Genomic DNA, 17,389 nt, shown 5'->3' on the forward strand with positions numbered 1-17,389 from the left:
TCAGAAGAAGGATTTTCAGTCTTGACATTAATTTGAACAATTGTTGCAGAATGTTTACAGTGAGCAAATTATCAACAATACTTTTTTTTTTTTACCTGAGCAATGAAATCTCCACTAGTTTTCACTTCCCTGCAACTACATTTCGATTATGTGCAGTATTAATGTAGTTCTGTGTAGTATAACATCAAATACATATTCATTGCATATGATAATTCAAAGATGAAATATTAATCCATCATCTTTTTTACATTTTATGAGATGAGGTCATTTTTCATGCTTTCACCGGCTGTGCCGTTACATTCAGTTGTACTTTTCTACCTGTCTGATACCTGCTGAGCCTGTTTTTCATTGTATTTCAGGACACTTGCAGCTTGCGATGGTTTGGTTTGTCGCATACTACTTGACGTCATCTCTAGATCCCTGCGCCTGGATAAAATATTAATCTTAGCTCAACACACGCATCATCTCACCATTTTAAACTTCCCTGAACGCATTTGACATCTCATGGTTCCAGCTTCTCCAGTGTCCTTCCTTTAGATTATTTAAAGTTGATTTAATAAACGTGCTTCTTGGAGGTGTCGTTACGAGCCTATAGATGTCACCTGCTTGAGACTTCACAAACATCCACCTAAAAAGTGTGAGGAGAGCGGTCAGAGAGAGGTGTATGAGGATGCTGCTGCTGTTCGGGATGTTTATGTACCTCACCTCCAAAGGACATTGCCTTAAACGCTATAGTGTTCCTTCTCCCTGATGTGAAGCAGCTGATAGGAGACAACACGCAGAGACGGAACTGAATGTGTTTTTTTCTTTATTTGAAATAAAAAATAGGTACAAGAACTCCCTTTACAAATATACCAGGGAATTGCAGCATGTTGTAAACCCCTCCCCCTTACAGAGAGCAAGAAACTGCAGTGGAGTCACAAACATTTGGAAGGACAGAATTATACAGAGAAATGGTGCATTTACATGCATGCCGCGAATGCAATTACAACAACAACTTCACCAAGGCTAAAACTGAGACTTCATTTGAGATAAAAACTTCATCTGAAGACTTTCAGAGATCAACGCTTCCGCCATCGCTCATCCTTCCCATCATTGTACAACGTTAAAAGTTAGTGTGAATTTCCACTCAAGTGTTTCTCAACATATCAAACTAAAGCCTCATAAAAGCATTTGCAGAGTTGATGTTTTGAATATTTGAAACCTGCATCGTTCACATCAGCTAGCCATCGTCACCTGCTTCGCCACATGTTTCTTGCATTCTTTTAACATGTTGCCTCGATTGGCTGTGCATCAGTGGAACAGTTTGAAAAAGTCAGAAAGAACCTTTATTCGTCACCAGTGGTCAAAAAACTCTACGCACCCCCCAATTCAAGGAATCTTAAAAATCTGGGTTATTATTGTGCAGCATTTAACCAATTACCGAGTACCTTGTAAAGTTTTTGACCGCCAGTAGCTATATGGAGACAGCTAATCTCTGTTTAAAGCTTTCGAACTAATCAACTGTTGGTGATGCTTAGTGCCAAGAGATGTGGCATTATGCCAGTAAAGGCAGGGAAGACAGAAATCAGTTGGCAAATGCTTTATGAGGATGGAACATTTCTCAACACGTTTGTCAGGCTACACGTATACACAATGTGTTTTATTGAGAATATTGACTAGACGCATGTTTATCTTTTATAAATCTCCAATGGGCCACTTGAAGCATTGTAATTGCATTAGTGTGCATGTAAATGTACTAAGAGAGAATGCAACGGAGAGAGAGAGAGAGAGAGAGAGAGAGGTGAAACGTTCCTTAAATAAATCAATACAAAGGCCTCCGAGTTACATTGATATACATATAAATCACCCAACTTAAGATTTCACCATACACATACACCTAAGGGCATAGCAACGAGAGAAACAAAAAACAAGAAATTACACAATCAACCCCTAAAACTAAGTCTGTATTTGAAGTCCCAGAGATATGCTACAACAGGACACAATGTTCCAGATCGACTGTATCTGGGAGGATGCATTTGTATCTGCAAGTTCCTATACGCAACTAAAACTTAGCACTTAGGGTGCACTCACACTTGGCCCAGTTGCTCCGTACCTTGCCAAAGCACGATTGTCCCTCCTCCCCAGTCCCACACTGGTCTGCACTCGCACAGTGGAGAGCAGCCCGGAGAACATGACTAACTTCACTTACTTTTTTTGTGGCTTATTTGTGTAGTTTTGGTCATAGACGGCCCGCTCACATTCCTGGATTTCTTCATCATGTAAGGTGGCGTAATACGAATGGTTATACTTCATGTGCACATTGAGCAGCTGTGCTTGTGCTCGTGCGTGAGCGTTCATACCGTGCTGGTGGAACACACCTCTTCCAACCATGCCAAGAGCCAAGAAAGCGCTCTGTACTGTGCTCACACGGTACGGAGCGCTCGCACTTGTCAAACAAACTGGATTTTGGGGGTCAAACGTGCTTGGGCACAGTAAGGATTGCCTAGTGTAGGTGCGCCCTTAAATCTCTTATTAAAACAGGTGGAGCATGTTATGTGGAGTTGTTCTCATACACTGTAGCCTGGAATTTTTAGCACTAGCATGGGCACAATCACAATCCTATCTTGATGCAAGGACTCACATGGTGCCCATGACTTCCTATCAGATGGTCGAGGTAAACGCCCACCAGTGGGTGAGGCGTCGTATACAAAGCTCCAGGTTTTTGCACATGAATTTCAGCTCAGTCAGTAAGACTTGAGCAAAGCAGCTGTTTGGCGTGCACATGCAGGAATCTGACCTCTTGTGCAACTCGCCTAACGGATTCTGTAAATGTAGTAGAGAGTAAAAACAAAAACATCCACATACTACAGCCAGACCAGTACATTCACTTTGTGTTGCCATCACGCCAAGTGTTTTTGTTTCAACTTCATATTTCAGAGGGTGAGTTTGTGTTTTGACTGAACCTGTACAAACGTGGATGTGCGGTGCCACGTGGCTCTGTGGCAGGCCAAGTTCAGTTTCTACTTGTAGTTCCTTCATGACAGAGAGTTGGGTGAATTACCCAGAAGTGACCTAAACCAAGTGAAACAGCTTGCCCTGACTGTTTTTACCTCTGTCTCAACAGAGAACAAGAGGTGAGAGGTCACTCGTTTGGAGATGCATTGTAGTTAATCCAAGATGAATTGATTAGAGAGGGCTGTTGGTGGGGGGAGGGGACCAGGAAAGCCTTCATGGCTGCCCCCCCACCCACCTGCCGCTCTCAACAGAACAGACACATGTGCTCAGCGAGGCTGCATGATGCATGAAGGAGTACATGAGCATCTGAGGAACTGATGCACGAGTGGGCATGTAAATGAATGAGCAAACATGTGTTATTGAGTCAATCAGTCAATCAATGAGTGACCAGATGAACAAATGAATGGTCAAACAAATTAATAAATGAATCGCTGAACTGCATAGAAGCCCAAGAGGTTCCAGTCTGTGTCTCGAGTGGCCAGCCAGTCACCGCGGCCTCTTGCGTGTAACGAAGATGAGAACCCTGCGGATGGCAATTAGGCGGTCTTTGAGGGAGGTCATGGCCAGGATGGTGAGCTGGGCTCGATTCTCCAACGGAAGGACAGCAAGCAGCCACCAACACCAGGCTGGACCACAGGGACTGGCCTGCAGGACAGAAAATATACATACAGTGTTAGAAAACTGGGCTTTAAAAAGGGCTGGATGTCCGTTAGGAATCTTTTTAAAGCATCTTCATATTAAAAAAAAAATCAGATTTTTTTAGATTAGTTTAAGAAATTTATGACAAGATGGTTCTTTTGTGGAAAGTAGATTTCTGAACAACTAGAGTAATTTTAGAGACTGTCTGGGACTGCTGCCCGCAAAGACCATCGTCCACGCTGAATCAGATGACATTGGGTGATTGTTCATATATTATTCTCAGAAATGTGTTGAAACAAAACCAGAGCTAAAAAGGACTGAATAGTCACATGTTCAAATAATGTTTCAAAAATAAAACTTGTGTTTATCACAATTAAGCTCTGGTATCTGGGAGTAACTTTAGGAACTTCCAGCTGACAGAAAAGAGTATACAAGTCATTGTTCCTCCAGATAATTTCAATGCATATATATCAGAGCATCACTTTTGTTCCAAAATACCACTCCATCCCCCGTGTCTGCCCTCCCATACAACACAAGGCACATTTCTCTCACTCCTCTCTCACATTGGCTCTGTCTTTAAACACAGATAGGTGTGCAGACACACAATGACTCCTTCTGTGTGGGTGTGACTGATCAGTTTCCGAACTGAACAGGTACTTGAGTATTTTCCTGAAGATCTTTTTGTTCCGGTCTCGGTTCATCACTAAAGCTAGGGCATCCAACTCTAAATAACTGCACATTCAAACTCAAAATGAAGGATTTTATCAAATTCCTGTGTGTCACAACTAATTCAGTGTCACCTTCAGGACCAATATGTGTCTGCTCACCTTGCCACTGCATTTGCTACCTACAGCTGGTTTTCTCTTGGGGTGAGCAGAGAATAACAAAGTAGAAAACCTGGAGCATCTGAGAGATCGTCTTACCTTTCCTCACTGCTCTAGGAAAATACCTATCCTGTTTAGGCCTCTGATTGCCAAGCAAGACACTGGCTGGACACAAAATGTTCCAACTAAGATCTTAAGCATATGGTGTTTGTATTCATACTGTTTAGTCAAAGTAAAGTCTTTTTCTTTTCTTTCTAAAAATTCTGTCAACTCGATCTTATTAAACAATCAATTATATTGTTCCACAAATGTAACCTTAACCAACCTAAAATGAATCTGAATCTTGTGGATTGTTTAATCTTAGCAGATGAAGAGAGCAGCTGAGTACACGCAGTGTGGTTAAAAGCAGTTTCCGGAGGCTAGCGGTAAACTGGCATCTGACTTCTTAATGTATTTCTCTTTACATCTATATTGAACATGGTATAAGCAGTCAAAGTATGTTTGCTGACCTGTGGGTCGGGGTCTTTGCTGGGGAAGTGTCCGAAGTGACTGAGGATCTGGCTCTTCATGTTGTCTTTCAGGGAGGTGAACCAGCTGTCGGCCTGATCGTACACAGAGTCGTGCAGCTTCACAAGCTCCACCAGCTCCTCTGCCTCCACCTGATTAGACAGAGAGACCGTTTTTTCAAAAAAACACCACTGACCAGAGGAAAGATGACAGAAGCTGTTTGTCTGATTACAAAACCTTACACCTGAATGACTGAGAATAATTTAAGTACATATTAATTAACATAAGCAAATCCATCTGTTTATTGCGGCAGAAAAAATTAATTTCGGTCCTGTGACACGGTGAGGTTGATTCAGGCCCCCCACTGCTCAGCTGTCAGCATTCTACCTTGAGTGACAGCAGCATGATGGAAAGTGTCTTAAATGACATGCTCTAACAAACAACACACTCACACGGACTTCCTCTGAACCCACCTTCTTATCTACCAGGTACTCTATCTTGGCGGTGTTGTAGCCGTCCCTCTGGCCGTGGCTGAGGACCTTAAACCGTGACACACCGATGGTGTCGACAACTGAACGACCGTCAGGAAAAAACTTCACGTCTCGCACCTGAAAGACAGAATATGTTGTCCTTAACTGATAGAGTCTATGTTAAGTAGGGTGAGGTGAGAAAATGTACTAGATGAAAACAATCCTGTTACAGCTCTAGGTCCACACACTCACCTGCAGCATGCAGCCATAGTCAGCAAAACCTTTGAGCTCATCGGCTATGCACATGCCGAACTGCTTGGTGCCTGTCTCCATGGAGCGGCGGATCATGAGGCGGTAACGCGGCTCGAACACGTGCAGCGGGCAGGGGATGGTGGGGAAGGCCATGGTGCACACAAAGATGGGCACTTCCTGGTTCAGGCTACAACAGACACAATAGAAACTTTATTAAGACTTTTCAAGGGCAACGAGCAAATTAAACTTAGTGGTCAGGATTTTTTGTCAAATTAAAGAAATCCTGTTTAATCTATTTTACACTGTACAGCTTAACTGATTTAATTATTGTTACTTTAAAATTGTTTTTTTTATTATCATAAATGTTTTGTGCAAGGGTTTGACCAATATGGCTTTTTCCTGGCTGATTATCAAAAAATCAAGCAGACCGATAACCAGAATCTGTTGTTTAGAGCAACCAGTGATGAAATCAACCTTAGAACAACTTACTCAAGTTTTGTTCTTCAGTATTATTCTTGAGGTACTAAATTGTTTACTCAAATTTGACTTTTTTCCAACATATATATTTTTGTTACTAGTTATTGTGCCGATTCATATTATTTTATTGTTTATAGGCTTTTAATTGAGACGTGTTAACAATCAGTTCACATTTGAGCCGGTATCGGTTCTGATGCCTGAAATTCGAACCAGTACACAATGCTACCTTTTTCCGGTACTTTACTCCCCCTATAATAATAAAAAATGTAAAAATGAAAAACTTAACCTGAGTGCTTCTTCTTTAAAATCGTTTTGGGGATCAAAGAGTGCATGCTGGAATATTTCCTAGTATACAGTATGCAGTTCACATAATACTGGTTTTATACCCAGGTTTGGGTCATACTAATTTAATAAAATTCCAGCTCAAGATAATTTCTCTAACCCCAGTTTTGTGTACCTTGTGTTTGTAAAAGTAGGAAAGAAACAAAACAATGTAACTACATGCTATAAAAACAATACTTTTAAAAGCCGCTTTTAAAAACATGTCACATTATCTGGAATTCCTGTCCAGGTTGTATGATGTAGGTTGTCTGGTTTAGGACTACTGTTACTATAACACCATCTGAACATTTATTTTTGATCCAGTGAAATGTTGATTCAGACGTAAATAACTTACTTGGACAGCTCCTTCATCTCCTCTTCATGGATTTTCTTCCTCTCTGCCAGCTCATCTCCTAGGTAACGCTGCAGCACTTCCTCCATCAGCAGGGTCTTGCTGTAGCCCCTGGTGGCCAGATACTGCAATGACAACACACACACAACACCATAAATTAGATTTTTGTTACATACTAGGTCTACAAAAACCATCGTTTTCATAATCATTTAATCAGTCAAAATTGACATAATTAATTTATTCATCCTTTGACCTATAAAATGAAGATTAAGAAGAAAAACCCCCATAAACCCCCGTTTTGATCAGGTGTATTTGGATATTTGACAGTGCATGAAGTATGTGTGTACCTCAGACAGATTCTCCTTGCACAGAGGACAGTTGGGGTTATGGTCCAGGCAGCGCTCCAGACATTTGAGGCAGAAGGTGTGACCGCAGGGAGTGGCCACCGGCTCATAGAACAATCTGGAGGACAAAAAAAAGCACACAAATTTAACATATTAGCTACTGATACCAGCATATAGTTACTGTGTGTGTGTGTGTGTGTGTGTGTGTGTGTGTGTGTGTGTGTGTGTGTGTGTGTGCGCGTGCTCAGGAAGTTTTGTCTGTGCGCAGTCACCTCATGCAAAGTGAACACTCCATGTCTCCACTGTCCAGTAGATCAGCATGAACCGTCCTCCCTCCACACAATGTAGTGGCCTGGAAGCTGCACAGTTTATCTGTAAAAAAAAATAAAAAATGACACCATCAGGATACCTATTTCCGTGTGTTTAGGTTATCAATGTTATTATCTAATATATTATAAAAGAAAATATTATAATATTACAGTGGACAGGGCAGACTTTTTTATGCTGTGCAGTCAAAAAACAAAAATGAAACCCGACCAGAGCGATGGTGAGGGTTTTGTTTTTTTCTATCCCTGGCTTAAGTCACAAAAAACACACACTTACAGGAAACAATGAAGTTGTATCACATGGCAAGTGTTCGGCTTTGTTTTGTCAGAGAGAAGACAGACTCTGTGATTCAAGTATCATGCCATTATAGTCAGCTGTACACAGGGAAATTACATATGGAACAAAGTTCTTTGAACAGTAATTTGATCCTGTGATATGTTGTAAACAACAGTGAACCATGAACACTGGCACAAATTTAACTGCACTAACAGATAACAATCTCTTCTCTGACTGGAAAAGTATTATTGTTTTCTATTGCTGCTGGTCTCTGAGGGTTAACCAAACATCATTTCGTTTTATGCCTCTTATCTTGTCTAAGTAGCTTAACTGGTTCAGAACAGAGATGCAGACTGCAGGATGATGCAGCATTGAAAGAATCAGGACAACTCCATTAACTTTATAACAGAAGAAAGCAACTACTTGTGCAGTACTTCCTTGGTTTTACTTGGTTATCAGTGAATGCTTTTGAACTATGAAGTAAAAAAACAACACAAGATCTTAAAATCTTTGGGTTAAATTTTGAAATTAACAGAATCGTTTTATTGGTTATATTTCCTGCTTGGTTTGATGTTTTGAGTGCTGCTTCAAATGCTTACATTTTTAAGATGTTGAACTGAACTGAACTGAATAATTTGATTATCTATTGGTAAAAGCCAACAGGTTGGCCCAGACTTAAAATGTAGGTGCCATCCAATCAGTGACACAGAGAGAAAGGAAAGAAAATACAGCGCTCAATATTAAGTAATGTGAATCCGTGAAAAATCTAATTTTGGAATGAAAATCAGATTCTCCTACCAGGTCTGAGCTGTTTAGATGGAGGGTTGAAGATTGCTGAGGGTCCGTCTCCGCTGTGTTTCCTCTTGAGGCCACCAGGGGGGGCTGGCAGTGTAGCCAGAACACTGGCCAGGCTGTTGGCGCTGTCCTTCACAGCAGCGGAGTCCGATTTACTAGGACACGGACCAGACAGTCTGGAGGACGAGTCGTCTGCTGGAGCACTTTTACTCACACTAAACTCTGAGTCCTAGACAGACAGACAGACAGACAGACAGACAGACAGATTAGTGAGCTGGATGATTATGAAGAAATTATTCACAGACACATTTTGCTCCAGTGCGCACTCATCCAAAATGTCAACACAAAATGGTGGGAATATAATGTATTCTGAATACAGGTGCAGTCCAGATGAATGCTCCTGAACCTAAAACAGACTGTGTGTATATTTGAATCTACTTAGTAAGGAACTTAGGGTTATGACTGTTGGCCTTACTCTGGGAGACAAATGCATTTATCTATTTTTTTTACTGCATCTGTTGTGGTCTTTCTGTGTTGGCTGATCCGAGATTTGAAAAATAAGACTGCAAGTCAACACAGTTATCTGTCAAGACCTAGTATGTGTCCATGTGTCAAATTACAATAATCAGTCTCCCTGACATCTACCTGCTTACAAACCCAAAATTAGTGGAAGGAAGACAAAGTGCTTTCAGATCCCTGGACATTCAGGACTTGAAATAATGTTGTTATTATACAAGCAGGTAAAGAATAGTCCTGACATCAGCAGTGTAAATACACCGTATAGGATTGTGCTCATATAAGTTAATGTAGATATCTGACTACACAGATATGCGAAAAATGTTTTAAATTAAGTTAATTAAAAATAAAGCAATGAGGTTGGAGAAGAACAAGACATACAATCGTGTAGGGGTGGGCAGTATTTCAATATATAATAGAATCCATAATATTTTTGATTTATCTTGGTAATGTCTCAACATTCATTCGATCATTAAGAAGAAATTTCTCTTATAACACATCTTTCCATTGGTCTGATGGTGTGTTTGTCTGTGTTCATTAACCTGTGAGGAGGATCCTGGTCTCTGGGTCTGTGTAAGTGGCCTCAGGGACCTGAGCAAGGCGGGGGGTTTGATGTGCCGGGTGGTCAGCCCACCCTGCAGTGGGTGCAGCGGCGTTGGCATATCCTCCTTTTCAAACACAGAGGAGAACACCTCGCTAAGGACCTGCGGGAAGGAAAAAAAACAAAGCACTTGATCAACATTCACATTACACATGAAGAGATGAGCAGAAGTAGGTGAGGAAACAGTTTTTTCCTGTATTCTACTTTAATAAGATGTGTCTCATTCACACTTGTCTACACCTCATTGGGTGGGATCTGTTCTCCAAATCAAAAATAGCAAACGGATTCCACCGCAGTCACATTTTGCATTATTAAAATATACCTGAACAGCCGCATTCACTACATGCACAACAGAGACTGGAGAATGTTACTCATGAGGACACGATGGCCTTAGTTTGATTGAAATAAATTTATGCTGTTTTCCCCCCGAGAACATGTGTTTAGCAATTTTTTCCTTCAAAATGTATCAGAAAAAGTTTGGATGAATGACATTTTACAGGCATATCATACATTTCATGAAAAAAAGAAGTTAGAAGCATTTTTTTTAATTCTAAGGGGGGCTTCACTTACCTTCTGAGCCTCCAGTTTGACTTTGGTCCAGTCAGGCTTTAGCGCTATACACATGAAGTATTCCTGCAAGGCCTCATCATTTTGACCCGCTTCACTCAGGGCCGTGGCTTTCAAACAGTGAGCCTGCAAAAACAAAAAAGGGTTATACAGTTTTGACAGGAAATGCATTGCGTTTCCCAGTGAATGACTCGTCACTACTGCAAGACATTTGTTGACAGAATATCAGTTTGAAATATTACAGGGAATAGTTTTATATTGTCTGTGAGAATAAGAAGGAGCAGCATTACAGAGCTACAGGCGACAGGCTGCACACCTTCAACTTTTCAGTGAGGTAACCAACTCCCTTTCCCCCATTAATGACAGCATTGTTTTCAAATGTGAAATATTTCAGTAAAGGAGCTTTTACTTTGACTAATTTGTTTTCCATCATCCCTTTGTGGATCAACTCTACTTAAGTGAAATCTGTCTCAGACTACTCCCGTTGCAGTTGTTCAGACACTTTCAAATTACAATTGTGCCATTCATCTGAATGTTAAAAAAAGTAAAACAATTACAAGTAATGTACTCGAGGTATGCCCTAACACTGTATAACACATAAAACCACAGCAAGCATATTCCACTGACACCAAATATATTCAAAAGCACTATCATGTTTTATATCACAACTATTAAATGAAAACTATAAGTACATACTGGAGTTTTGGAGCCAATACAGATATTAAGGTATATAAAAAACATTATTATCATTATTATTATGCTGGCTGATATTCTTACAAACACAGAATATATACATACTTAGCAAAATCGGTCAACAGGTATTGCAAGTGTTGTCTGGCAGAAAGAAACAGAACAATTTCTGATGCTTACTATAATGAGATCTGAGTGAATATTTGTTTCTGATGTTTCTTAGATTTCTATCGCTGTGCCAGGCTGTGTCTTATCATTATTCAGACATATTCCAATTAGCCCTTTAGATCCTTTTCAAACTTGTGTCTCACCTTTGTCCAGAGAGGTTTTATCCCACAGAGACTGTCAGCATCCTGCACTGCCTGACTGAAGTTCCTCATCTCCATGTGCAATTCAGCCCGCTGGCACAGCAGTCTGCCTGAAGAGGGCACTGTACACCACAGGGAAAAACAAACACATACACACACACACAGCATGAGGTCAGTGGACAGGCCTTCAGGGGATGGACAGTTTTTTCTAGGTCTAGCCGAAGTAGGGCAACAATGTAACGTGACTGCAGACCTATTTCCATAAGAATGCTATGTAACTTATGTGGTGATTAAAAAAGAAAAAAGAGTCAGATGCCGATTCTCAGCCTGCTTTTGTTCATCAGCAGTCACTTTATGGCCACATTATTATACAGGTTTTCTCCAAATGACACACTTTACTAATTGTTATGGATACAAGTACTTTTTACACCCAATGCTGACTTTTAGCACCTTTTTTAAACCAGACTTCAGGACCATGAAGCTCCAGTCCTATTAGAATATTATTCATACAGGGTCTTTGAAAACTTAGGTAAAAGGTAAATATGGCTTCATATGGCTCTGCTGTTCACAAGACAAGGTGTCAATTAAATCAACAAGTGATCATTTCATTTTAGGATCAATCTCTTCATGTGTTCCGGTGTGTCGAGAATTCAGCCCATCTGACGGTCATCTTTACAAATTAAACGCGTAAAACCGCCATAAACAGATATGCGCGTATGACTGTTGAAAACTAAGGCTGCATAGGAACAGGAGGATGGTGCTGAGGAGGTTAACATGCTGTGACTGTTATTTCAATAGACATATGTAAATTTTAGACTCTGTTCACATTGTTTCCTAGCGTTAGTCCTGTTGCTGACGTTCTAACATTAAAATAACAACTCATCTTTTTTTAGACCATATGTTTGACTCCAAGCACCTGTGTTGCTTTGTAAGAATCGTTGTGCTGCTAAGGATTTTAGGGCAGGGTTAGCTGATGATGGAGTTCACAGTGAAACGTTGTGATGGATGCTGATGTTATTTTTGAGTGGGAGTTTGGGGTTTGTCTGTATTTGAGGTACTGTGTCCACTCAGAGTTGCCATAGTACTAGAGCTGCTGGGAAAGTGCTTTTTGATTGTGTATCAAAAAGTCTGTCCCACAGCAGAAAAGACAACTTGCTGAGGTGAGTAGTGAGAATGCTCACCATCTCACCAATGTAGTCACCGCACTTCCTTCTGTCACTCTGAGGTTAACCTTAAACTGTCTCGCCCAGCCAAGTGGCTTGATCAACTCTCACATCCTTGCTTGGCCAATGTGGGAGATATAGTGTACGGAGAAGCCACAGCAGCTTTTGATTTTCCCTCTCACATGTCACAAAGACCAACAACTGCTGCCTTATGGCAACACTGGGGGAGCACAATACCGAAAAATACACTTGTGTAGCCTCCCCATTCCTGGCCAACATATCTGGCAATACTTTGAATTGTGGGCCAACATTAGGCTGACGTTACTTATCAGAGGCCATCTGCAAGCGTTAAAAAAAACACTCTCCAGGTATTATTATAAATGGACATCTCGGTGTAGATGTTTAATTATATGAACTTGCTGTGAAGCATGAGCTGGACGACACTTCTGCCTCACAGCAATTACTAATCACGTTAGCTACTTTCACCTGAAGCTAATGTCTGCAGTCATAAATAATAACTGTTACAGCAAGCCCAGCAAATCAGCCAAGATCTAAGGAGGCGCAGTCAACTTTGCCATCCAACTCTGACAGTGGTATGTGCAGCAGAGTCAGTAGATGCCCCATTTCTTACGTTTTCCAGTGCATTCTTGAGGACAAAGTGACACACAAGGGAAAAAAGAAGGAAAAATGAAAGGCTAACTTGTCTCCCAGAAATGGCAACGGTGTCAAATCGACACATATATACACATTTTTGTAGCCATCAGTGCTGAAAAAAGGTTAAAGGCAAAAAATCTAATCAGTGGATGACCCTAAAAACTAAAGTCAAATCAATTTGTGAACTCAAAATAAATTGTGACATCTCTTAATTGTGTTATCCTCTAATTTCTTCATCCCTTAAAAATTAAAGGAAATGATCAACAATCAGCGGTGGCATTGCCTCGGTTGCGCTACCGTGCAGAACATACTACAATCTCTACCCCAGGACACACTATTGCACCTGTCCATTTTGCTCTCTCTCACAAACATAGGTCGCACATCATTATATAAATGTCATTGTGCAAATGTAATGTATTAAAACATGTAGCACAGACAACCACCAAGTGTATAAACAAAAAAGGCACAGGATGGCCAACAGCTGTACTTCCGCTGAAATCATGAGCTCATTATGCTCATCCTGCATCACTGATACCAGATGGCCTCCTGCTGCATTTGTTGGGGAAACACTAAGTGGCAGTGTGAAAGCTGTGAAGGCACTCTGTCCTCCTGTCAACCCAGAGTCCTTCACAAGACAGAAGGCATGAATCAATATTGATCTGGGGAAAGAAATGTTGGAAAAATGCCATCTGAAGTCTAAAATGACAAAATGAGACATGATATATTCCCTCTGCTTCACACTTTCATGTCTGATCAATTTCTTACACCAGCCTGAGCGTGAACACCTGAGATACCCAGCAGTTCTGGTGCATTGTTTCACCAATTAAGCTACTCCAGGACCACAGGAAATTGATTTTTAATGTGAGTGTAATATGTATGGCGTTTCAGCCTTCTGAGAGGATCCAACCCTTGCAACATGAGACTTGCCCTTGCCCACAATTAATGAATCCACACTGGCACTCTTTATGTAACGAGCCAAAGGAACAGAACATTCAGTTTGTTGGCTCAGAAGGTTCAGGAAGACAGCTGCTTAACTTGACAACAATCCCAAATATGAGGCATAAGAAAGAGTAGCTTTGAGTAATTGAGTAAGTTGTTATTTCTCTTGTGTAGTATAGCAACAGTTTATCAAAGCCGCTCTTCCCTAAATGTTACCAACCACAGCATAACCTGCCAACTTATGAAACACCAGCAGCAGGGGGAGGGGTTAGGGCCTTAGTCCAACTCAATCTGAACCATTCAGACAGTATGTGAGCATCATGCAAAGATATACAACATTTAAGATATATAACAAAGCCGGCTGATGTGTACAAAAAGCTACACATACATCCCTTATCTATAGCTGCTCTAGGGATGAAGTGCAGAGCAAAAATAGGAAACGGTATAAATGTATCACTGGGAAGCATCAGATCAGTATGTGTGCTACTTAGGTAACGAGGAACCGTGCATCATATAACGCCTGACCTCGGTGCGGTCTGGATAGGTAGAAGTGGCGCCCCTTATCGGTGACACCGGGTAGCTAGGCTGAAAAAGTAGGTCACCTACACAAAATTCTAATTTTGATGAGAATGAGCCACATTTAGCACAGAAAGGGGTAAATGAATAACTTTGCATTACATAAATGAAGGCTGTGCGCTCTTACCCAGATCCACTGCTGCATTGTACTTCTCCAAGGCCTCGGGCAGCTCCTGGTTTTTCCACAGGACCTCTCCTTCTTTCCAGATTCTCCTGGCTTTGCTCTCAGTTGCAAACAGTTTGTCCAGCAGGCCACTGAGTACTACATTTAATCTCCTGCCGTTTGGCAGTCCGTCTTTTTTGTTCAACTTTTGTTTGCAATGTATACAGTCTTTGACACAGTCGTCCTCTATGCAGCGTTTGCAGAAAGTGTGTCCACAATCCACGGTTGTAGGCTCATGGAGCAGACACTTGCACAGGCGACAAGAAAACAGGTCCAGAACTTCATCTTCTGCACACTCCCCGTCACTTTCAACACCATCTTCCCCATTACTGCTTCTACCATGTCCGTTTACCGTCCCGGGGAGGCCCAGCTCCTTCTCACGGAGAGTCCGGGCGATGGTTTCCACCAGGAGGCTGAGCTCCTCCGTCCGCAGTTTGCCCAGGCTGGCGGCCGTGCAGTACGAGTCCAGCGCCTCAGATATCCGCCCGGCGCGGGCCAAAGAGTCGGCCTTCCTCAGACACAAGCCCCTGTCCGGCTGCTGGAGGTCAGCGAGCTGGGAGCTGTAGATCTCCACGGCCAGGTTAAAGTCCCCAGCCCGGCTGGCCTCCTCTGCCACCTCCAGCATTTCAGGGCAGATGCCCACAGCCCCTGGGTTGGAGAGCTGGTGGACGAACAGCTCGCCCTGATGTGGCCGTACTCCCGTCTCCATCTTCGTCTTCCAAAGGGAAAGTCTGATACTTGAACAGTGAAGAGGTTCACTGACAGTCTGGCAAAAGCAGACCTGTCTCCCCACGGTGATCAGAAATCATACCCCACACTTAAACTATCATTTAACGTCTTGCTTTCAAACCAAATCCACGACCGTCTCTCGATGTTCGCCATTGGAAGTAGTTAGGGACTCATTCAGACTCACAAGCCACCAACATAGGATGTATTATTACTAGTGCTGTCTAAGTTCCGCAAACAGTAAACAATGGCCTCTACACCAATGAAGCCACAGAGGGACGCATCTTCCCTGTCAACACCGGCTCAGGCTGCTGGAGGTAGGATATCGGTGTTATTTACTAAGCTTCACAGCATTGACGCTGTCTCAGATCGACTAACGTTATAGATGAAACTTCACAAACACTGCCGCTTCGTAGATAACACGAAAATGGTTTTACACTATGTTTATATAAACTGAGAGCCAGTGGTTCAAGTCCTCCGTGCTTAGTAAGTAAGAAGCTTAATTTCAAACTCGTCGTTAAGATACCGAACAAACCCAACTAAGGCCAAATGTAGATTTTAAAAGAGTTGACAGTACATTGAAGTTGAGAATGAATTGAATATATCTAAGCTACAGACCGACAAGCCCGTCTTTTCTCCGGTGGACCGCAACTGATCGGACGTTGTTTATATGCACTTCGAGCCGAGGGCTAACGTTAGCTAACGTTAACAGCGGGTTAAATAACAGCTAACACAGATAGCTCCTTCGCCGCTCGTCGAAGTCCACAAACGAACTCTTTTCAACCCAATGTCCCAGAACCCACGTATTTGGACGAATCCGTGTGTCATGTCCTCTTCTTTAAAACGAGAATAACCCGATAAAATAAAGCAGATACTGGGATATTCCAGCTTGGTCGCGTGCCAGCTAGCTTCGGCAGCTCGATGTTGTTGCTTCTCCGGATTTCACGAACAGTTCGCCGTAGCAAGCGGAGGGCGTCACGTGACGCACGAGGAGGGCTGCTATTGGTCCTCTATGTGGCTCACTTATATAACGCAATGATATTGTATAACTTCTCAGACAGTAGTGGGTGACTGAGATCCTCCAAAACAAGCTAATACTTATTGGTTTTATCGAGATTTCACACGTGATGTCACAATAAGATCCCCTCAGGTGAAAGGAAAAGAATAATCGACCTCTGTTTGATTTGAATTATCACTTTGTCGCTGCTCAACTCTTAGTTCTGGCTGTGGGATTGATTCATTGTTTTATGTAATGCTTTATATAAGCAGTGGATCACGTCTGCTGAATAAATGCTGAGCAGCCTACATATTGTGGTTCAGCCTTATGATAAGGAGCCAACGTATGCAGGAAAAAGCAGAAAAGAAGCCAGTTTTTAACGGTTGTATTTGAACGAGCTATGTGGAGCCTTTCGAAAACTGCATATGACCCAATTCAGGGATTTGGATCTCCACAGGACCCGACGCAAGAACTGGATCATTTTTAGAGGAACTAGAGAGGCTGGGCTGATCCTGCACCAAGGGGCAGACTTAATCATTTAAATGCATGGGGCACAGAGGACATAATTTGATGTTAAACATAGTCAACAGAATTGTGTCCCTTTTCAAATTTATGCACTGCATACCTTGGAGTATATGATGTGACCGTAGAAAAACCATGTGAAAACCACAAAGTAATATCATCCATGGCAATCAAAATCATCCTCAGCTTAGCAACATTCTCAGGTGGGAAAAGGATGAGAATACAAATGAAGAAAGAGGCCTGGGTGTTGCTCAAGTTCTGCATCTGAATCCACCTTCCAAATGTAGGCAGTCCAGTAGTCGCAGGACCTGTTCCCTGCTTAGATAAGATGTCACTTCTCAGAATGCAGCTAACTCAATTTGCTTGCTTTTGAGTTTGCTGTTGAA

At 41.9% G+C, this 17,389-nt stretch overlaps 1 protein-coding gene across 1 annotated transcript; it reads right to left on the reverse strand.

The window, feature by feature from the left end:
• Positions 1–791: 791 nt before the first annotated feature.
• lonrf2 (LON peptidase N-terminal domain and ring finger 2) lies at positions 792–16,458 on the reverse strand. Its single transcript, XM_030428325.1, has 12 exons — positions 14,723–16,458; positions 11,267–11,385; positions 10,269–10,391; positions 9,640–9,801; positions 8,585–8,810; positions 7,456–7,555; positions 7,187–7,301; positions 6,843–6,964; positions 5,690–5,876; positions 5,441–5,575; positions 4,970–5,119; positions 792–3,642 (listed from the first exon to the last, which is right to left on the reverse strand). The coding sequence occupies exons 1-12, from the start codon at positions 15,465–15,467 to the stop codon at positions 3,484–3,486; spliced, it is 2,343 nt and encodes a 780-aa protein (XP_030284185.1). The 5' UTR covers positions 15,468–16,458; the 3' UTR covers positions 792–3,483.
• Positions 16,459–17,389: the final 931 nt, after the last annotated feature.

This window comes from Sparus aurata, chromosome 9, assembly GCF_900880675.1.
Source record: "Sparus aurata chromosome 9, fSpaAur1.1, whole genome shotgun sequence".
Lineage (NCBI taxonomy): Eukaryota > Metazoa > Chordata > Actinopteri > Spariformes > Sparidae > Sparus > Sparus aurata.

What these genes read in the sequence shown, in the direction of transcription:
- lonrf2 (XM_030428325.1), bottom strand. Translation starts at nt 15,467, where the DNA reads ATGGAGACGGGAGTACGGCCACATCAGGGCGAGCTGTTCGTCCACCAG. An exon ending in TAAAACCTCTCTGGACAAAG is followed by an intron (nt 10,392 to 11,266) that starts GTGAGACACAAG and finishes TTGTTTTTGCAG; the next exon opens with GCTCACTGTTTGAAAGCCAC. An exon ending in GCAAAGACCCCGACCCACAG is followed by an intron (nt 3,643 to 4,969) that starts GTCAGCAAACAT and finishes TCTGTCCTGCAG; the next exon opens with GCCAGTCCCTGTGGTCCAGC.